The sequence below is a fragment of the Pistacia vera genome, unplaced genomic scaffold, assembly GCF_008641045.1.
Source record: "Pistacia vera cultivar Batoury unplaced genomic scaffold, PisVer_v2 Contig218, whole genome shotgun sequence".
NCBI lineage: Eukaryota > Viridiplantae > Streptophyta > Magnoliopsida > Sapindales > Anacardiaceae > Pistacia > Pistacia vera.
In genome coordinates, this window is record NW_022196022.1 from 108,747 (window position 1) to 131,399 (window position 22,653).

At 40.2% G+C, this 22,653-nt stretch overlaps 2 protein-coding genes across 2 annotated transcripts in view; both read left to right on the plus strand.

The window, feature by feature from the left end:
• The window catches only part of LOC116130270 (mitogen-activated protein kinase kinase kinase 18), a 33,180-nt gene extending 23,947 nt beyond the window's left edge, over nt 1–9,233 (plus strand). The window contains exon 2 of the mRNA XM_031416025.1: nt 8,520–9,233. Coding sequence (XP_031271885.1) covers nt 8,520–9,122 — 603 coding nt within the window. The 3' untranslated portion in view covers nt 9,123–9,233. The remainder of the gene's footprint in view (nt 1–8,519) is intronic.
• Nucleotides 9,234–11,717: 2,484 nt separating this feature from the next.
• On the plus strand, nt 11,718–22,411 carry LOC116130234 (clathrin heavy chain 1-like). The gene is made up of 30 exons (XM_031415978.1): nt 11,718–11,836; nt 11,936–12,140; nt 12,413–12,501; nt 12,576–12,654; nt 12,791–12,918; nt 13,296–13,394; nt 13,499–13,607; nt 13,820–13,899; nt 13,978–14,205; nt 14,291–14,356; nt 14,779–14,895; nt 15,108–15,305; nt 15,787–15,903; nt 16,032–16,091; nt 16,331–16,417; nt 16,630–16,713; nt 16,805–16,939; nt 17,025–17,087; nt 17,162–17,266; nt 17,346–17,458; nt 17,552–17,804; nt 17,941–18,077; nt 18,176–18,454; nt 18,548–19,550; nt 19,810–20,295; nt 20,406–20,576; nt 20,661–20,846; nt 21,203–21,325; nt 21,425–21,535; nt 21,725–22,411. The coding sequence occupies exons 1-30, from the start codon at nt 11,792–11,794 to the stop codon at nt 21,893–21,895; spliced, it is 5,127 nt and encodes a 1,708-aa protein (XP_031271838.1). The 5' UTR covers nt 11,718–11,791; the 3' UTR covers nt 21,896–22,411.
• Nucleotides 22,412–22,653: the final 242 nt, after the last annotated feature.

Genomic DNA, 22,653 nt, shown 5'->3' on the forward strand with positions numbered 1-22,653 from the left:
ATATTCAAATGCGGAGCACTAATTCCCTTCAATCCCTTTATTAGGTCGATCCTAGATCACTTCGAGGTCGCACCTTTACAGCTGACGCCTAACACATATATGATAGCCGTGGCTATGTATATCTCATGCGCCGAGTACGGCCTCGGCCAGCTGACTGCGCTAGAGCTCACTTGCTCGTACTATTTAAAAAAGAGCAAGGACAAAGATTCTTACTACCTCTCGAAGTGATCCACGATTGAATGAGGCATATTCAATTACCCCAGTAATATCGGGGCATACGAGACCAAGTTTTTCTTTTTCCATTACAATGGCATCTGCCACTTTAGGGAGCGAGTAGGTCTTCCCTTTTTGTACTAAGTGAATTTTTTCTTTTCTTTTTGGGATTTACTTTCTAACGATCTTTCATGTCTCTTCGCAGGAAACAAGTCAACCAGGTTGACAGATCTCTCTGACTTCAACCGAATAGTTTCATTCGGTAACCTGCCAGATCACTGTCATGGTGTGAAACTGCTCGTGACAACCGCCAATTTGAGAAAGTACAGCTTTTTCAATTCTGAAGCGACTTTGGAACCTTTACTTCGTAAGTGTTCGCAGTCTTTTCAAATTTTTTCTTTAGCATGTAACGAACTCTTTTACTAATAGTCTAATAGTACTTTCATGCAGCGAATATGTCGCCCAAAGTGCCAAGTCGTTGAGGGAGAGGGGGTTCATTTTTCCCTGGGTCGGCGCCATGGAACCAGCCAAGGCAGGCCCTAACGACACCCCTATCGAAAGAGCACAGGTGGGGGTACAGCCACCCACCGAACAACCGATAGAACCTCTTCAGCATGCGGCTGCACACCCAAAGTAGAAGACCATGGGCCAAAAGTCCAAGAAAAAAAGGGTGTTGTAGCCCGAGGAATCAGAGTCTGAGCTAGAGGGCTTGGGGGTACAGCTTGGGAGGTTGCAGCCTTATCAGGCTTTTCGCTGGGGAGGAAGCTCGAGACGTGCGACCGAGGTTACACTGGTCCGTCCACGCAGGGGACAAAGGGAGGTCACGGCTTCCTGGAGGAGAGAAGGCAAAGGGCCTGTTGGCGAGGTGCCTTCTGCTTCAGAAGCTGATGCACCAATGTTGGACTCTATGGGTCAACTTCCGGAGCACCTACAGCCGGTGTTGTTCACCCTTTTGGAGTGCCAACTTGCCAAAGTCTTTGAAGAGCTCATGGCCTCTAACCTTGTGGACCTGATGATTAGGGCGGTTTAAATGCAAAGCTAGGTAAGACGGTTTGTCCTCGTAGAGGACTTTCCAACACTTTACCCTTTACAAGGTGACAGTCTAATGCTTGCTTATTTCACTATACAGTCTTTGCTCGTCATGCACCTGGCCCAACAAAAGATCCAACTGGAAGCTGTCGAGGGAATTTTTCAAGCTGAAGGAAGAGAACACGCAGCTGAGGCACAACTTAGCAGCTGCGAAAGAAGAGTCGGGCCTGAACATCGTTCAGACGAACCAATACATGTTGGAGAGGAACTCTGCTCTTCACATGGTGGACTTCCAGAAGGCTGAGCTGGAGAAGAAGGGAGAGAAGCTTAAACAGCTTCAAATGATAGTGGCCAGGCTCACCAAAGAGGCTGGGGACAAAGAGCTGGAGCTGCGAGTGAACTCCGACCGGGCCTTGCGGGCGGAGGAAGAGAGAGCTCGATTGTGGGAAACTTCTGAGAAGCAGAGGAGGGCACTCGAGGTGGACCTCGAATTATCCCTGGGGCGATTAACCGAAGAGATGAAGCGGCAAGAATTGGAAATTGAGAGGAAAGCTGCTGACTAGTCGATTCAGTCCATTTATGCCCTTTAGCCAACGAACTCGATCATGGACCTCACCGACCTTCCGAATGATTACCAGAGGATCCTTACCTCCATGGCGAGAGTCGATGATGAGGAGGAAGATCTAGGACCTCACCCAGAAGAGGATCAACCGGAGGAGTATGTTTTAGAGGACTTGGCAGCTAACCAGGTGGTTGGCGACCAACTTGGAGATACCGAGGTCGCACCTTCAGGGCCTAGGGACGAAGACTAGTGATCGCTTTTGCCTTTATTTTTCCCACAACCTTGCTTTTCACTGCCCTTGCATATTCACTTGTATTTAGAAATTTATGAATAAAATGAATATTTTCTAAATTATTTGTGAGCACTTATAATCTTTCGTACTTCACAAACATTACATATGCGAACAGGAAGATAAAAACAATGCGAGGAACAAAATCATACATTTATACAAGATGAATTTGGCTTTAAAAACGATCTTAATTACAAAGTTTTCAAGGAAATTTTTACGAGGAAATTAAAAGAGCGACTTCGGAATTACTGATAATAGGGGCGAAGATGCTCAGCATTCCAAGCTCGCGGTATTTCGGAGCCGTTGAGCATTTTGAGATGATAAGTCCCCGGTCGTATCACCATAGTGATGCGGTATGGGCCCTCCCAGTTCAGTCCCAATACTCCCGCGCTCGGTTCCCCTGTACAGAGAAGGACTTCTTTCAGAACTAGGTCACCGACCTGAAAGTCTTTTCTCCCAACTTTAGAGTCGAAGAATCTTTTCACACGCTGCTGGTAGGCTATTATCCTTAATCGAGCTTTGTTGCGGTGTTCTTTAACTAAGTCCAGACTTGTACGCAAAAGTGCTTCATTGTCAGTTTCATTGAATAGGTCCCGCCGAAGTTAACCAGCCCCCACTTCCATTAGGATCATAGCCTCGTAGCCATATGGTAGCGAGAAAGGCGTTTCTGACGTAAAGGTTCTCGTAGTTGTCCTATATGCCCATAGGACTTTTGGGAGGCCATCGACCCAATTTTCCTTGGTAGTGCCAAGCTTAGCTTTCAAGGTATGCGTGATGGTCTTGTTGACAGCTTCAATCTGGCCACTGGCTTGCGGTCTTGCGACTGAGGTGAACTTTTTATAGATACTCAGCTCATCGCAAAATTGCTTAAATTCCTCGTTATCAAATTGTTTCTCATTATTAGAGATGAGTGTATGCGGAATTCCATAGCGGCATACTATATTTTTGAAGACGAAGTCCTTGAGCTTCTTGGTAGTGATCGGGCCAAGGGTTCAGCTTCGGCCCACTTAGTGAAATAATCCACTGCGACCACAGCATACTTGACTCCTCCCTTTCCAGCTGGCATGGGTCCAATAAGATCAATTCCTCACATGGAGAATGGCTAGGGGTTGGTCATGGTTATCAGCTGGCGGGAAAGAGCTCGCTGTACATTCATGAACCGCTGGCACTTGTCACACTTTTTTACAAAGTTGAAGGTGTCTTCTTGAAGCAGGGGCCAGTAGTACCCTTAACGAACAACTTTGTTAGTGAGGGATCGTGTGACGATGTGATTACCACAGATCCCTTCATGTATTTCTCTCATGATATAGTCTGCTTTCTCGTCGGTTACACATAGAAAGAGAGGGGCATTAAACCCTCATTTGTACAACTGATCTCCTATGAGTGTGTAACGAGCAGCTCTGGTTCGCAGGATTCTTGCTTCAGTCTTGTCATTAGGCAAGGTCCCATCTCGGAGATACTGAATAATTGGGATCATCTAAGAAACTGATTTGGTTGTGACCACGGTCTGTTCAGGTGAGCTGATACTTGAGATCTCTATGTAGCAAACAGGAATACTTTTTGGCGCATTCGAGTCCAGCGACTAGGCTTTTCTTGCCAAGGCATCCGCGACAGAATTATTGCCTCTAGGAATCTGTGTGATCGTGAAGTGCTTAAAAGACTCAAGCACGACCTTGGCTTTCTTCAAATAACTGATCATGCTTTCTTCCTTGGCTTGATACTCTCCCAAAATCTTATTAACAACTAGCATGGAGTCGTTGTGAATACTGATCACGGTTGACCCCATTTCTTTTGCCAACCATAGACCAGCAAGTAGTGCTTCATACTTGGCCTCGTTGTTGGTAGCTTTGAACCCAAACCGAAGAATACCGTGGATGCGAGTCCCCTCGGGACTAAGGAGGACAAAACCTGCCCCGAACCTTTTCCTGTTCGAGGATCCATCGACACAGAGGCTCTAGGTTGATATATTCTGAATAGTTTCCTAGGTGACTTCGCTGGACTATTGCTTGGATTCCTGAATCGGTTGGTGTGAAAACTCCGAAATGAAATCGGTAATAGCCTGCCCTTTAATGGTTGCTTTTGGTCTGTACTACATATTGAACTGACTTAGTTTCATCGTCTACTTGAGCAACTTACCCGAAGCCTCTAACTTTTGGAGGACTTGCTTAAGCGGATAGTTGGTCACTACATGGATAGTGTGGGCATGGAAATAAGGTCGCAACTTTCTGGAGGCGACTAGCAGGGCATAAGCTAATCGCTCCATTTTTGGAAACCGCATTTCGGTGTCCAGCAAACGCCTGCTCCATAATATACTGGTCATTGGGCTCTGTTTTCTTCCCCAATCAGAGTTGCGTTGACTGCATGCTGAGAGACGGATAGATACAGGAGAAGAATTTCTTAAGAGAGCGGCTTGGACAAGAGAAGTGGCTTTCTGAAATGCTCTTTTATGCTCTGGAAAGCCTTTTCACAGTCCGAAGTCTACTCGAACTTCTTGTTGGCCCTGAGTATATTGAAAAATGGCAAGCAGCAATCTGTTGTTCTTGATATGAAGCGACTAAGAGCCGCTATTCACCAATTAAGACTCTGAACCTGTTTTCGGTTGGTCGGGCTCTCATATCAAGGAGAGCTTGAAGCTTTTCGGACTTAATTTCTATTCCCCCCTAGTTAACCATATACCCCAAGAATTTTTCCGATGATACTTCAAATGAACACTTCAAGGGGTTGAGCTTCATTCTGTACCTTCTGAGTATACCAAACATTTCAGCGAGATGTGCTATGTGATCTGAAGCGACATGCGATTTGGCCAGCATGTCATCAACATAGACTTCCACTAATTTTTTGATCTGCTTGGAAAACATTCGGTTAATCAGCCATTGGTAAGTCACCCCAACTTTTTTTAGGACTAAGGGCATAACCTTATAGCAATATAGCCTCCGATTTGTAAGTATGAGTCCATGCAAATACGTCAACATTTTCCCTGAGGAAGCTTGTCAGGTCGTTGGCAAGTTGAGGGCTGAGATTACTCCTGATCCTCAACACTCGGGTCGACTCGCTTTGATCGATCGATACCTCGGATAGGTCCTCGATCGACCCACTGTGAAGGCATTCCAGGATGTGAGGATCCATGTCATCCTCAACTGGGTCAGGCTATGGCTCGATCCTGCTGATCGCCATTGCCTGCTCAATGATGTCAACTGGTGCTCCCTTTCCCTTGCACGCCATCTGCACTGCCCTCACATAGCAGTTGCGAGATGCACATTGAGATTCACTTACTTTTCCTATCCCCGTCGGGGTAGGGAACTTCATCTTCAGATGGTATATTGAGGTGATTGCCTTGAAGTTTCATAGTAGATGTCGTCCCAAGATGCCATTGAAAGCGGAAGGACGGTCTAATACTAAAAACTTAGTCATTTTGGTCAGCTCGTTGGTTTCTCCCAACGTGACCTGGAGCGAGATCATCCCCTTTGGAATCAAATGATCGCCAGTGAAACCATACAGAGGGATAAAGGCAGGCTTCAGATCTGCCTCGTCTAGTTTCATCTTCTCAAAGGCTCGCTGAAATAAGATATTCACGGTGCTTTCATTGTCTGCCAATATCCCGTGGACTTCGTAACGACCTATTTCAAGTGTGATGACGAGAGCATCCTCATGGGGATGATGCAATCACACCACGTCTTTCTTGAAGAAGGTGATTTCCTCCTCTCTGCGAACCTTGGTGGGTCACAGCGTCGGGCCCATGCACTTATGGGGTCATGACAGGCTTCCCGAGCATACCTTTCCTAGGCACCTCAAGAGTTCCTCGCGAAGTGTTATCCTCCAAAGATGATCCCCGCACTGTAGAGACCTTTGCGATCACGACGCCTCTTCCCTGGTTCCTCTCGATTTTTCTCCCGAACAAGAGCTGAGTCATCAACATACTCTTTGAAGTGCCCCTATTTAATGAGGTCCTCAATTGCTTTCTTGAGGGCCCGACACTCATCAGTGTGGTGCCCATTATCCCGATGATAACGGTAGTACTTTTTATTATTTCTGGCTGAGAGGAGATCCTTTATGGGCTCAGGCTATCTGAGCAAAACGGCCTCCTCTAATTTATCCAGAATAGCCGATACCGAGGCATTCAGAGGAGTGTATTGACTCTTGTCGCGATTGTGACGAGGAACTGGGGCATAAGATTTCTTAGGCTCGTACCGCTGCTTCTTTTCTGTTCGCTGATCATCATTAGCCCATCTACGATCAGCCCTCCTATTCTCCCCCCAGTTGGGAGCACTGCCCGGCAGACCAGGGTCATGGCGACTAAGAGCTGCCATGAAACTTTCGATACGGAGGTATTTTTCAGTAAAGTTGTAGAAGCGAGTGAGGGAAACATCATCCTCAGATTGCAGTTCCTTCCATAAGTCTGTCTGCAGGCGAACTCCCACAATGATGAGAGTCCGAACAGACTTTTCAGGAGTATGAGCCACTTTATGGAGCTCCTTGTGGAACTTGTCTATATAAGATTGGAGGGGTTCACCCCTTTCCTGCCGTATATTGCTCAGGTAGCTTAGTGGCATTGAGAACTTCATGTTCACCTAGAAGTGCCTCAGAAATGTCGAGCTCATTTAAGGCCATGAGCCGACCAATCCTGTTGGAAGTGACTTGAACCAACACTTGGCATGGGCGGTAAGGGTTACTGCCAAGCAAAGACATTTTGCCAAGTCAAAGACTTGGTCGAGTTCCATGAGGTCGTTTAACTCGTATAAATGATCTTGCAGATCAGAATTCCCATCGAATGCTCGCATGTCGGGCATTCTGAATCTCGATGGGAGAGGGGCAGCTAACATTGCTGGAGAAAAGGGAGACGCCTCTGCGACCTGCCCTTGCTCATTCTGCTGAGCCTTAAGTTGATCCAGAGCTCACTGTAGTTCCTCAATCTGAGGCAGCAGAGCTACCTAGGGATCACTTTCCGCAACGTGGGTTCAACCTTCATGGTTGCTGTTAAAGAAAGACCTCAAATCGAACTGTTCCTCACCTCGGTCGGAAGCTCAGCCAATCTCAGCACACGCTGGGTAGAGCCGTGTGATTGCATCCTCTGATTTGGGGAGTCTTCTTGACCTCCGCGGTGGTACGAACTGACCCTTGGAGGATGGGAATCCCCTGCACGACGACGACCGAAGTCATCATTCTGGCGATATTGGGAATCTCCCTGCCTTGCACCTTTATGGGAGTGCTCGTGCGTCATGGCGCGGGACGGCTCACGCTATGACATATCTTCGAGTCGCAATGCCACGAGTAATCTACCCAGGGCGTGATCGGTGTTCGCTAGTCCCTCAGAGCCCTTGGGTCCGCTATGAGCCACTTGCTTTCCCTTTCCCTGACGCACTACAATGCGCGTGGTATGGGCTTTCGCTCTTTTCAGCACTTTCACGTGACCTGCAGGGGTTTTTGGCTATGGCACCGCCTCATTGGATTCGAGTAGCGTGACCTAATCCAATCGGTCTAGCCTTTGGCGGACCGTTTGAAGAGTATTATTGAACCTCTCTAGGTAACTTATGACGCTTGGGTCGAGCCGCGAGCTTAAAGGAATATCCCCCGCAATATTCTGTTGGACTGGCGGCATTTCGGGAGAAGTGTCCTCCTGGGTCTAGGGGATTTCTTCATTGCCATGATTGGTTCGCTCAGATTCGAAACCGCGAGCCATTTGTTGTTGTGGGACCGATTAGTCAGAGATTTTTCTGATGAAGAGTAGGTACTAAATCAGGCCCTCCTTCTAGCGCCAAACTGTTGATGCTTGATTTTGACACCAACTACTCGCACATTTAAAATGCTAAAATGACTTAGAAGTCACACATGATATGAGAGGATTGAATCAAATAAAAGGTGAAGAGCAATATTTAAAGTGGTTCGGATGCTCTAAAGCGAATCTTACGTCCATTGCTATTATATTAATAAGAGAGAATGATCAGGTCGCGTTCAGCGAGCTGAGTTACAGTTTAGAAAGAGAGCTATCTCAGTGTAAAATCAGTTAACCCCTTAAATGAGAAGGAAGTCCTCTATTTATAGAGGGAAAGTTCAAGGTAATGATTATGAAATCTGCAAGCGGGTAGGTGTCTTGCAAATCCTTTCTTTGCGTCCCATTGATCACTTGTGCAAGGGATTTCCTCGATTAAAGTAGGGCTTTGACACGTGGGGGATCTCTAGCCACTTACTGGCTTGGCACTCACCTGCTGCACTGACAGGAGTCATGCCACTTGTGCTAGGCGTGACGTGGTCGCACCTGGACAGCGTAGAACCCTTCTGAACTCTGACCATCCTTTACTAACGAGGCTCCACATCAGCCCTACTTTTTTTGGTATAACACCGGTTTTTACGGTTTAGTTATCGGAATTGGGTCGTGATTTCGTTGAGAAGTGCTTAAGAAAGGAGCCAAGTGAGCGGTGGAGCTGTGATCAGCTCTTACAGCATCCGTTTTTACTATCTGTAAATAATACAATCACAGTCACTGAGTCATCTCCGCGTTGCGTGCTCGATTGGGTCAACTCGGAGTTCCAAGAAGACGAAGACGATTCGTATTGTGAGAATTTCGAAAGTTCAGCCAGGGAAAGGATCGGTAAATTGGCTAGTTCATCAGGGGCAAACTGGGAATCAGACGGTTGGGTGGCGGCAAGAGATTACGAGGAAGAAGAGGTAAACGAGGGAACAAGGAGGGAATATTCGAATGTTATGAACACTGAAGCAGGGACAAGTTCGGTATTTGACAAAGGGGCAAACTCGAAAATTGAAAATATTGGTGGTTCTGAGTTTGGGTGCGGTGGTGGATGTCCGAGCTGTCATAGCGAGTGGCAAAAAGTTGAATTAGCGGTGGAGAGTCCGGAGACGGGCATATACAGAATGTGTAATTTATTATTATTATGCTTCAACTGTTTGAGAATATTCAGATATATTTTATTGATATTATATATTTTTATTTTTTATATTCTTTATACATGTGAATGGAATGGAACCAATTCAATTTCGTGTTTACAGCGTTGTTCTTGCCTTACAAGGGATTGAACCGTGTTGTTTTTCAATTGCTTAATTCCGAAGAGTTTATACGAAGAATCTGGAATTGGCACCTTTAAGATGTAACCCCAATGAAATTGAAGATGGAATTGCACATGATTCCAACTCACCATAATTTATTTATATATAAAAAAAGAAAGAAACTACTGTAATACTAATGGCATCATGTGTTGCATATAATTATCACTATCATTTACCTTAATATATATATATTTTTTTGGGTAATCAGAGTATCCCATCTAATTTGTATGCACCTTAACTGATTTTTGATATCTATTAAACACCTTAAACCATTTATCATAATTCAATACTATGAATCATCGTCTTTTTTAAATTGAAAAAGGAGAATAAATAAATAAGTAAATCACAAAAAAGTTTGTTATCTGTTTTTTCTCAAACTGTCTTTGTATTTGACTAGAATGAGGCAATTATATACGTTCAGCCTTTTGGGTCATCAAAGATAGTGCCTCTTTCCAACTTGCTTCAAACAATCTTTCACTATATATTAAGGGACAACAACAACGCAATTTTGCCAAAATATCTTCTAAATTCCACCCCAACTAATATAATCTACCATCACTAATCAAATTAATGTATATAACTACAACCAGTAGCGGATCCAGAAATTTTTTTTAGGGTGAGCCAAGATAAAAACTAATTACATATTAATATTTTTGTCTATTAATATTTTTGTTATGGTAGACCAAAATCCAAAAATTATATATATTAGTATCTTAAAAAAAAAATCGAGAGTGGGCTATGGCCCACCTAAAAGTGGACTGGATCTGCCCCTGACTACAATAAAGATTGGTTCACAGCCCAATCTTTGAAACTTATTTTCCCAATCTTGGCGTGGTAGCTCAGAATTGAGAAAGTATGACTAATTGTTGGATAGATAAGATCCATTGTGAGCTGATCAATTACCACGTTAGAATTGTGAGAGAAAGTTTATGAGATTAGGTTATAAGTGTAATATTGACCCTAAAACCAGAGTATGTTTATTTGATTACCAATGTAGTTGTATATCTAAACTTCTATTAATTTCATCGTTACTGTAGAATATATTTGAATTTTTATAAAAATAAAATAAAATGAGGACATACTAACACAATATGTAACATACAAGAGTTGACAATAATTAATAATAATTTGATAAAAAATTAGTCATTAGTGAAAGAAAAAGGGCAAAATTTGGTGAGCCTTGTATCATCTGCCAACAAACACAAATTTAAAACTAATTTTACGAACATCAAGAGATTCCCTGAAAGATTATTCATTATTGGTGTAATATAATGTTGGTCCATGTTTATGAGAGAGACACGAAAATCTTAAACTAGAATTTTGCCAACTAATCGCTTCTACTTCTTGTCTTGTGCTTTAACTGAACTATTTAATCTTTGACGGTTTGGCTTATCTGGAACATGCATTGAATTTGAAGCTACCCACTAATGACTGAACTTGACTAATTTATTATAAAGTTATAATATTGACTTGACTCTCTGTCTTGCTCACATTCCTACCAAACTGGAGCTAAGCTGTCTGGAAATTCCAGGGCACATCCAGCTTCTTCTTCACACGCACGTGTTTGTTTCCTATTAGATTGAATTTTATCATAAGCTTTATCTTCAACACGTCCAATTTATAACATATTAAAACGGGAAGGATCGAGGAAATTTCCATTATGGAGATTAAAGTATATGAAGTGATTTTTACATACCAATATTCTGAAAATTGGACCGCCCCTTGACCTGGTCAAAGGGCCCAGTATGTCAACACCCAACGTATCCAATAGGTTTAAAATCTAACAAATATATTTCTACAAAATTACACATCAATCCTTACAAGATTGAAATATGAAAAATGCACTATGATCTCGTAGGAAACCGCGAAGCAACCAGATGACAACGACGACGATCGATAGCTAATTAAAGTTTAGGATCATGGGGGTTTTGATGTGGAGATAAAGGTGATGCTAATGGTGATGTCAAGTGGGCTGGTTGACGCTAGAATATGTCTGAATTAGGGGGGAAGTCATTGAAATTGCTAATATTTGGTGATCTGATATTGTCATCGGGCCGGTTGAACCAGCACTTCGCAACTGTTTCGTTGGTCCAACCGCATGTCAAAGTCTGTTAATTGCTAAAATTGGTTTTACGGTTCCTAGTTCGATCAATCGAACCGGCCGGGTTTTAGAATTTTGATGTTAACTAATGTTCGGAAAGGGACAAGTTATTTGCTTGAAGAATAAATCTATTAAGAGGCAAGAGAGGTGGTTTGTTGACAAGTTATATGGGCCAAGCTTGAGTTGGGCTAACTTAATGACCAAGATGATCTGGTCATTAGAGGAAGTACTTAATACACTCGGATATATTCAGAGCACACCCACAATGGAAAATTTTTTACACATGAAGCTTAAATATTAAGAAAACAGAAATTAGAAACACGTGGCCCGCGTTTTACAAGAAAAGACAAAAAACATTTTTCCATTACCAAACAGGCCCCACATTTTTTAATTTCCAAAAAGCCCGGAGACTTATCAGTCTCACGCCTGCAGCGTTACCGCCATAACTTGCACATTAAGGTAGCAATAACAACCTTCTTACTCACTCTCCGCGCTCTCATTTCTCTAATCTCGAATCGGTCTTCTCCTCGCCACCGCCATGGCTGCCGCCAACGCTCCCATCCTCATGAAAGAGGCTCTAACGGTACCGCTTTAGATTTCATTCTCATTCTCATTTTATTTTATTTTTTTAAAGTTTAATTATTTTATACGTGTTGTTAATGTGATTACGTTCATATTGCAGTTAACGAGTGTAGGGATCAACAGCCAGTTCATAAACTTTACACACGTAACAATGGAGTCGGACAAGTACATTTGCGTTAGAGAAACGTCGCCGCAGAGCAGTGTTGTTGTTATCGATATGAACTTGCCTATGCAGCCGTTACGCCGTCCTATCACGGCTGAATCCGCCATCATGAATCCTGATTCCAGAATTCTAGCTCTTAAAGGCACGTTTAAATATTTTAATTTTAGTTTCAAGGTTTTGTTTTGTAGTATATGCATGTATTTTCATTTGTATATAAATTAAAATGCGAAACTTAAAATCGGGAATGCGAGCGCAAGAGTTTACTGAAATATAAAAACTTAATAAGAGGCCGCGAACTTTCGCCTAAAGTGAGCTCGTTAATAGACAAAAAATTTACTGCTATAAACTTGTTTAGAAGAGAGGACTGTTTATTTGTATGGCTAATGCTTGGTTTCTGTGGTGTTCAATTTGAAGCTCGAGTGCCAGGAGCCACTCAAGATCACTTGCAAATATTTAACATTGAATTGAAAACAAAAGTGAAAGCTCATCAGATGCCGGAGGAGGTGGTTGTTTTTTCCTCTTAATTAAGTTGTTAAAGTTTGAAATTGTATTTGATTATGAATTGGTTTATTTGTAGGTTGTCTTCTGGAAGTGGATTAGTGCTACAAAGGTAGCTCTGGTGACACAAACTTCAGTATATCATTGGTCGATCGAAGGCAAGTGATCCGGATAGCGTGTTGTATCTTTTGCAATTTTGTCACTTTAATTAAAATAGTTTGTGCTGTGTTTCTTTGGTTCTTGTTGTTTATTGTTTTAAAATCTGCTTTTCTCTTCGTTGTATCTCATGTGCAGGGGATTCTACCCCTGCAAAGATGTTTGAGCGAACAGCTAATCTAGCAAATAATCAAATAATCAATTATCGTTGTGATCCTACTGAGAAGTGGTTGGTCTTGATTGGAATTGCCCCTGGTCCAACTGAGGTATGTTGTTTGTGTGATTTATAGCAAATTATGATTTTCTTTATTCATAAATATTGTATGATTTTTTTTTCTTACTGTATTATCTATGTGTATTTGGTTACCCATGTAACTGTAAGAGAAACATGATCATCTATGAAACAGAGCAGACATTGGATGCTAATAGTTCACATGTTATGAGGTGTCTGGCTTCGTCTCCTTGAAAATGTTGATACATGAAACAGCTATGTTCTGTTAATATGTTTCAATATATCTTACCAGTCCTTGTGTTGATCACTGCTAGAAATGTTTACCCTGAGGGCAAATGAAATGTCAGATGCCATGGTTATGTTGTAAATTACATTTAACAATCAATTACTGTTTTCTAAATTTTCTTTCAGAGGCCTTCATTAGTCAAAGGGAGTATGCAACTTTTCTCTGTGGATCAACAGCGTAGTCAGGCACTTGAAGCGCATGCTGCATCTTTTGCCACAATTAAAGTGCGCTTTTGTCCTAGACTTGTGTTCTTTACTTGTATTTAATTGTTAAACGTGATTATTGTATTGTGTTTTGAGTGTTGGAATATTGTACCTGTTCTATACAGGTACCTGGGAATGAGAATCCTTCACTTCTTATTAGTTTTGCTTCGAAGTCCTTCAATGCTGGACAAGTAACATCAAAGTTACATATTATTGAACTTGGTGCCCAGCCAGGTTCATGTTTTTCTCATTGGCATTTTTCTTTATATAAACTCAGAGACATTTGCATACGGATGGGGATTTTCGCTAAGTGTCACCGGTTTGCCCTAGAACATTAGAAGCAAGCTTTCCTTGCTCGATGAAATTATGGGCATGGCTTTTTTTTTTTTCCCAATCTTGTGGTTTGAGTGAAATTGTATGGTACTAAATGTGGAATTTGTTTACAGGCAAAGCAGCATTCACTAAGAAACAAGCAGATTTATTCTTTCCTACTGACTTTGCTGATGACTTTCCAGTGGCAATACAGGTATGGGTGTAACTTTTATGTGTTTAATCATTTCCACACAGGTTCATGGATAATTAATCCACTAATTGTGGTGTCCAGATATCTCAAAAGTATGGTTTGATATATGTTATCACAAAGCAAGGACTTCTATTTGTGTATGACTTAGAGACAGCTACCGCAGTTTATAGAAACAGAATCAGTCCAGATTCTATTTTTCTGACAACTGAGGCTCCATCGGTAGGTGGCTTTTACGCCATTAACCGGCGAGGTCAGGTGTTGCTTGCTACCGTAAATGATAGTACAATTATCCCTTTTGTTAGTGGCCAGGTATGCTTGTTGAATCTTCCCAACTTTTTTGTACTTGAAGAAAAGAAGAAATGCATTTCTAATTAGTTGCTTGGCTGTTTTGCAGTTAAAAAATCCGGAACTTGCTGTTAGTCTTGCCAAAAAGGGAAACCTACCTGGCACAGAAAACTTGGTAATTGAATTTGATTTTGGTCTTTTTTTTTTAACATTTAACTTTCAGGAGTTCGGACTCAACCTACTTTAGGCTGAGTTTGGCTAATCTTATCAAGTTCCTATGAGTGCAATATGTAGTTATGGTGGAAAACTGTGTTTAATTGTCATTATACTTAATGGTTGGGAAATGAAATATGATCAAAATATAGTTTTTCTTTCACAATGAAACTGAAATTGAAATAAATTAATTCCAGTTAAATTTTGATATAAATTCCTCTTTATGTTGTGATATGATATTTGATTCCAGCTCAAGAATAGTGGGTCAGCTTTGATCAGTTGGTGGTGATATTTTATGAGAAAGGCTCTGATTGATATTAGTTGGTGTAAATGCTATGAACTTGTACTGCATACTGAAAAATTTCTTCAAACTTATCTTGCCAGGTTGTCCAAAGATTCCAGGAGTTGTTTTCTGAGGCAAAATATGAGGAAGCTGCAGAACTTGCTGCTGAATCTCCACAGGGACTCCTCCGTACTCCCGAGACTGTTGCCAAATTCCAGGTATATAAGTATTTAGTTTTGGTAGTATCATTAGTGCTGATAATATCAGTACTTCCAACTGAATCCTAATTTAATGATACATATGGCAGGGTGGTGGTTTTTTTTTTTTTTTTTTTTTTGGTGAAATCTGAAAAATACTTATGATTTCTTCATTAGAAAATCTTGGGAAATTCAAGGTCCTTGTAATTTTCTTATTTGTTCTTTCTTCACAGAGCATTCCTGTGCAAGCTGGACAACCTCCACCATTATTGCAGTATTTTGGAACCTTGTTGACCAAAGGAAAACTCAATGCTTTTGAGTCACTGGAATTGTCACGCCTTGTTGTAAATCAGAACAAAAAGAATCTGTTGGAGAATTGGTTGGCTGAGGACAAGCTTGAATGCACTGAGGACCTTGGGGATCTTGTGAAGGTTATATTTAGAAGTTTTATTTGATAGTCTCCAATGCTTTGGTTCTAATATTATTTGACAAAAGCTTGCTTTTTAAAATTACATATTTTTATTCTTGTTTTTAAAATCACCACTAACAAGGTAAAGTTTCCTGTGCATGGTCCATAGGCTGTAGGTTATGCTTTCTGGATTTTCCTTCAATAAACTTTTTACTGTTGAAAAAAATGAAATTCTAGCCATGTGATGAGATGGTTTTGGTTGATGCCAAAAGACGACAATGAGATAACTTTTAATGATGTAAAACTTTCAGTGATGTTAATGACTGGGCTTGCTTGACGGGGTTGGGTTCAGTCTTAGGTGAGTATTTCTTTGATTCATGGGGAAGAGATTGGGTTCAAACCTTTTTTAGATGTTTTGTGAACAATGCTCACTGAGTCATAGCTGTTTTGCTGTTAGATTGTGCCTAGTTCTTTTGTTTTCCTGATATAATGTCTAATTGTAGACCTTGGATAATGATCTGGCACTCAAAATATATGTCAAAGCTAGAGCAACTCCGAAAGTGGTAGCAGCATTTGCAGAGAGGAAGGAGTTTGACAAGATTCTGATATACTCGAAACAGGTGACAAGCATAAATATTGCTTCTATTACTCGAAGCTTTTAATGAATAAACTCTTCCAATTTCTATGATGCAATGACTGCTGATTGTAGACACTCACCAGTCCGATTATAATTTCTTTTTTGATGCAGGTTGGATATACACCGGATTATTTATTCCTTCTGAAAACCATTTTGAGGTCTGATCCCCAGGTAGGTAGCATTTTAGTCATTTTCTCAGCAAGTGTGCCGTTTCAAATAAGTTGTGCAACAGTAAATATTCATTTTCTTTGATATGGTTATTGACTTTCTTTAGTGGTTAACTTTATATATTACACAGTTTTGAGTTTCTGATCTCGGCAATCTAGTTTTCAAATATTTATTCTTCTGAAGTTTAATTAGAAATGAGCCATTTTCTGATGGAGTATATTTTTCAACTTTCTTCATGGCAGGCTGCTGTTAATTTTGCTTTAATGATTTCTCAAATGGAGGGAGGTTGCCCAGTTGACTATAACACAATGGCTGATCTATTTCTTCAGGTTCAATTAACACCTTTTCATTTATTATCTTCTAATAGGTGTATGTACAACTATCATAATTGTGAAGAGAAAAAATATTCAGGCTGTAAAATTTACTTTCTTTTTTAATGTTCAAGCACCTTTTGGATTCATGATAAGGGACTTATTTTAAGTTCATTGTGTTGCCAATAGCTTAAGATTAAACTTCAAAAACGTCTTTTTGTTCCATCCAGAGGAATTTGATCCGTGAGGCAACAGCCTTTTTATTAGATGTCCTGAAACCAAACTTACCTGAGCATGGTGACCTTCAGACAAAGGTTAATATTTATCTTTCTTCTGTGAACTTATATTTCTTAATTATTTTGTTGATATATTTACTCACATCAATTTTATATCTATTTGCTTTAGGTTTTGGAAATCAATCTCGTGACATTTCCAAATGTTGCGGATGCTATATTAGCTAATGGCATGTTTAGTCACTATGATCGTCCACGTATTGCTCAACTTTGTGAAAAGGCTGGTCTGTATATACGAGCTCTTCAGGTAAATGATCTCCTTATCTCATGATTGTGATATCTTGTGCAGAAATTTTATTGTTCTGTGGACTAGTAATCCATTTTCCTTGCAGCATTACACTGAATTGCCTGATATTAAACGTGTCATCGTGAATACACATGCCATTGAGCCCCAGGTTTGTCTGTCAAATACAAGTTGTTCCAAGTTGTTGATTGTATTTTTATACTAAATTTGTGATGTGCTTTTCAGTCTCTTGTTGAGTTCTTTGGAACCCTTTCTAAAGAATGGACCCTTGAGTGTATGAAAGATCTTTTATTGGTCAATCTCAGGGGAAATCTTCAGATAATTGTGCAGGTAAACAATCATCTTTTATATGAAATTGTTCATAATATTAGAATCTTTCAATTGAGGCTTATTGAAAATCTGTATGCAGACTGCAAAAGAATACTGTGAGCAGTTGGGTGTTGATGCATGCGTAAAACTCTTTGAACAGTTCAAGTCCTATGAAGGACTTTACTTCTTCTTGGGTTCATATTTGAGCTCTAGGTACCTTCTTCGTTTTTCAGTAACAAAAGTTGATTCTAGTCAATTATTTTTGCTGCGAGCAAAACTTTTATTTTTCTTTTAAACTTGGCACAGTGAAGAAACTGAAATTCACTTCAAGTATGTTGAAGCTGCTGCCAAGACTGGGCAAATTAAGGAGGTTGAACGTGTGACTCGTGAATCTAACTTCTATGACCCTGAGAAGACAAAGAACTTTCTAATGGAAGCCAAGCTTCCTGATGCACGCCCTCTGATTAATGTCTGTGATCGTTTCGGTTTTGTTCCAGATCTTACCCATTACCTGTATGTAAATAACATGCTTCGCTATATAGAAGGTTATGTTCAGAAGGTAAATCTTTGAAGAGGTTTTAATTTTTGTTTGTAATTTAATTGCTCAATAAAGATGGCTCTCTTCCAAAGCCAAGTTAACATTAATTGAAATGTAGCGTTATGATTTCATCTCTGAGTTTCTGTTTGCTTGATAGGTCAATCCAGGAAATGCTCCTTTAGTCGTACGGCAGTTGATAGATGATGAATGCCCTGAAGATTTCATCAAAGGTCTTATTCTTTCAGTTCGATCTCTCCTTCCAGTTGAGCCCCTTGTGGAGGAATGTGAAAAGAGGTGAATTTTTCCTTTATGATGCCCTGTTGCTCCATGATCATTCTTTTTTTTTTTTTTAAATTTTTTATTTATAGTTTACACTTGCTTTGAATTTGCAGGAATCGTCTCCTGTTGATCACACAGTTCTTGGAACATCTTGTGAGTGAAGGAAGCCAAGATGTGCATGTCCACAATGCTCTGGGTAAAATTATTATAGACAGCAACAATGATCCCGAGCATTTTCTCATGACCAATCCACATTATGATCCTCGTGTTGTGGGTAAATTTTGTGAGAAAAGGGATCCAACACTTGCAGTTGTTGCATATCACAGAGGACAATGTGATGATGAACTTATTAATGTCACAAATAAAAATTCCTTGTTCAAACTGCAGGCCAGGTGTGTTTCTTATTCATTGTAAGATACCATTTTACATTGTGATACATTGGTTTGGTGCATTGATGTGATATACCTAATGTTTGTACTTACCAGATATGTGGTGGAAAGGATGGATGAAGATCTCTGGGAGAAAGTTCTTACCCCTGATAATGAATATAGGAGGCAGCTTATTGATCAGGTTGTTTCTAATGCTTTGCCAGAAAGCAAGAGTCCCGAGCAAGTTTCTGCAGCTGTTAAAGCTTTTATGACTGCTGACCTTCCACATGAATTAATTGAGCTTCTTGAAAAGATAGTGTTGCAAAATTCTGCTTTTAGTGGGAACTTCAATCTGCAAAATCTGCTGATACTTACAGCCATTAAGGCTGACCCATCAAGAGTCATGGATTACATTAATAGGTTAGACAATTTTGATGGACCTGCAGTTGGACAGGTGGCTGTGGAAGCTCAATTGTATGAAGAAGCATTTTCAATTTTCAAGAAATTCAATTTGAATGTCCAGGCTGTGAATATACTGTTGGATAACATCCGAAGCATAGATAGGGCTGTGGAGTATGCATTTCGCGTAGAAGAAGATGTAGTCTGGAGCCAGGTGGCCAAAGCTCAACTTCGGGAGGGTCTTGTGAGTGATGCAATTGAGTCATTTATTCGTGCAGATGATGCTACACAGTTTTTAGATGTCATAAAGGCTGCTGAGGATGGAAATGTATACCATGATTTGGTCAGATACCTTTTAATGGTTAGACAGAAATCAAAGGAGCCCAAGGTGGACAGCGAACTTATTTATGCATATGCTAAAATTGACCGGCTTGAAGAAATCGAGGAGTTTATTCTTATGCCAAATGTTGCTAATCTCCCAAATGTTGGGGATCGCTTATATGATGAAGCCCTATATGAGGCGGCGAAGATCATTTTTTCATTCACTTCTAACTGGGCTAAGCTGGCTGTTACACTCGTAAAGCTAAAACAGTTTCAAGGTGCTGTTGACGCAGCTCGGAAAGCCAACAGCTCAAAAACATGGAAGGAGGTTTGCTTTGCTTGTGTTGATGCTGAGGAATTTCGCTTGGCTCAGATATGTGGTCTCAACATTATCATACAGGTGTGTAATATTTGATTCTTTATTTGTTTCCTGCGTTCTTTCTTGTGAAAGTTATATAATACCTTATATACAAAGATCAAATCCTTTGGTATAGGTTTATAAGTGCAGAGAAGTTGAATTATGTGGAGCAAATTTCCAGGAACTTCATGTTGAATGCTTGTATGCATTGCAGATGTCTAGTTATCCCTTCTGTTATGGCATATAATATTGGTTCTAAGTAGTTGTTCAAATACTAAATCCTGTATGTTTACAATTCTAGGTGGATGATTTAGAGCAAGTCAGTGAGTATTATCAGAACAGACGATATTTTAATGAGCTCATATCTCTCATGGAGAGTGGATTAGGTTTGGAACATGCACATATGGGCATCTTTACTGAGTTGGGAGTTCTATATGCGAGATACCGTGCTGAGAAGCTTATGGAGCACATTAAACTGTTTTCAACTCGTCTAAATATTCCCAAGCTTATACGAGCTTGTGATGAACAGCAGCATTGGAAGGAACTAACTTACTTATATATTCAATATGATGAGTTTGACAATGCTGCAACCACTATAATGAACCACTCCCCACAAGCTTGGGAGCACATGCAATTCAAAGATGTTATTGTTAAAGTTGCAAGTGTTGAGATTTACTATAAGGCTGTGTACTTCTATTTACAAGAGCATCCAGATCTAATCAATGACCTTCTAAATGTTCTTGCCCTCCGTATTGACCATACCCATGTTGTAGACATAATGCGAAAAGTAAGCATGTTGCACATATGCCTTTGATGTTGCTTTGTTGTTGTTACTTTTCATGTTGAAAAGAGTGCCGTCTAATATCTTGTTTATTATTGCAATCCTTTGACACTCAGGCTGGTCATCTCTGTCTTGTTAAGCCATACATGGTTGCAGTTCAGAGCAATAATGTATCTGCTGTGAATGAAGCTCTGAATGAGATTTATGTAGAGGAGGAAGAATACGAAAGGCTTCGTGAATCTATTGATATGCATGATAATTTTGATCTGATAGGTCTAGCACAGAAGGTAAGAGATGAAAAATTGTTTGGTTTCTTAATTTTCTTAGAAGTGGAAATTTTATTTACCAGTGCTGATGATGCATATGTGCAGATTGAGAAACATGAGCTTCTTGAGATGAGACGTGTTGCTGCTGAGATATATAAGAAGGCTGGGAGGTGGAAGCAGTCTATTGCCTTGTCAAAGAAAGACAATCTTTACAAAGATGCCATGCAAACATGTTCACAGTCTGGTGATCGGGAACTTTCAGAGGAGTTGCTCATTTACTTTATTGAGCAGGTTGGTGACTTTAACGATTGGGTCTTTAAAACATTCTCACTTACATAATAAATTGAACTATACCTTTTCTATGTAACTAAGATTTTTGATATATGGCTAAGTTGCCAAAATTTTTTCCCCCTCTAGGATTTTTATTGTTGTTGGAACAGTTTAAATTTTTACTGTAACACAATTTAAATCATTCATCTCTATAGATGTTCATGTTCACTTGTGTTTCATGTGACTTGCAACATTTCTGCCAAAAACTTTTATTCTCTAGTATAGTTGCAGAGATATTTTGTATTATGTTTATTCACCAGTTATGTACTTGCATTTCTGGAAAAATCATTCATTCTCTTGTCCTGTTGTATTTTCAGGGAAAGAAAGAGTGTTTTGCATCGTGCCTATTTGTCTGTTATGATTTAGTCTCGCCTGATGTTGCTCTTGAGTTCGCATGGAGGCACAAAATGATTGATTTTTCCTTCCCATATCTGTTGCAGGTGATTTGTTGAGCTTATGCCTATTTTTTAGCTTAACTATCACCTTGGATATTTTTCTCATTTTCTCAACCTAATTTTTTCTCTTTCTTGCAATTTAAGTTTATTCGAGAGTACACAAGCAAAGTAGATGAACTTGTTAAACATAAACTTAATGCTCTTGATGAGGTGAAAACTAAAGGGAAGGAGGAGAAAGACATTGTTGCTCAGCAGGTAAAACTACTTAGACAATTCTGCGGCGTATTTTGTTTTACCTAATTTCTCTCATGTGATAAGACGTTTTCCTGAATGCTTGATTGCTAATTCATTGTTACACAAACTACAAGAACACAGTTTTTGCTATATGGTCATTTTCGTTGCTTGAAAACAGTTTAATTTATCACTTCTCTGGGCTGTCTGCAGAATATGCACGCCCAATTGCTGCCGCTTGCTTTGCCTGCACCACCAATGCCTGGAATGGGTGGTCCAGGGATGGGTGTAAGTTTTGTTCCGCCGCAACCACCACCAGCAATGGATGGGATCGGGATGCCTCCTATGCCTCCATATGGCATGCCACTAATGAGATCTTTTTGATCCCCCAGTTCTAACTTTTATGTAGGGTGAGTCATAACTAAGGTTAAGTTTTCTGGAGTTTCCTGTTTGTGTTTCAAAGTGATCTCAATCCTCACAATTTTTATGGGAACTGAAGGGATTGCAAGAACAGCTGAAACCAAACCTTTTCTGCAAATACTTGAGGGCTTTGAGGTCAAGTGCCAAAGTAGAAGCTGTGCTGCCGAGCCGGTGTTATTGGATTGGACAGATGTTTTTGTTACTTGGGTTAGTTTACAGAATTGCGTAGAGGTAGTTAAACAAATTTGCCACGTGTATAGCATATTTTAGATTTTAATTTCTCGGTTAACTGTCTTTGGTAAAATATGCAGGACATATTTTACTACCTAACTAGCTAGCCATTTGGGTTTTAAGAATCCTTGTAAAATCATCATATATTTTACATGATGTATAACAGCCTATCTGAAAATGGTAAAATATTACGTGGAATTTAAAGATGAGATTTATTTTTACCCCCTATTATTTATAATAAGAATACTTTCTAGGACTTTTCCATGATGATACTGTCAAATTGAGCATAAGTATTTACCAACCCTCCTGGGGTGTACAAGTTCAATGGGTCAAGTAAGTTACAAATGTAGTAGATGACTATTTTGTAGGATTCGGAGACAAGACCTCTGGATAACCTATCTGATGGCCAAAGTCTTGCCATTTGACCACAAGCGGACAAGCCTAGTGGTTTACTGGTTTACTGCTTTCTGTTTTTTTATTTCTTTCTTCTA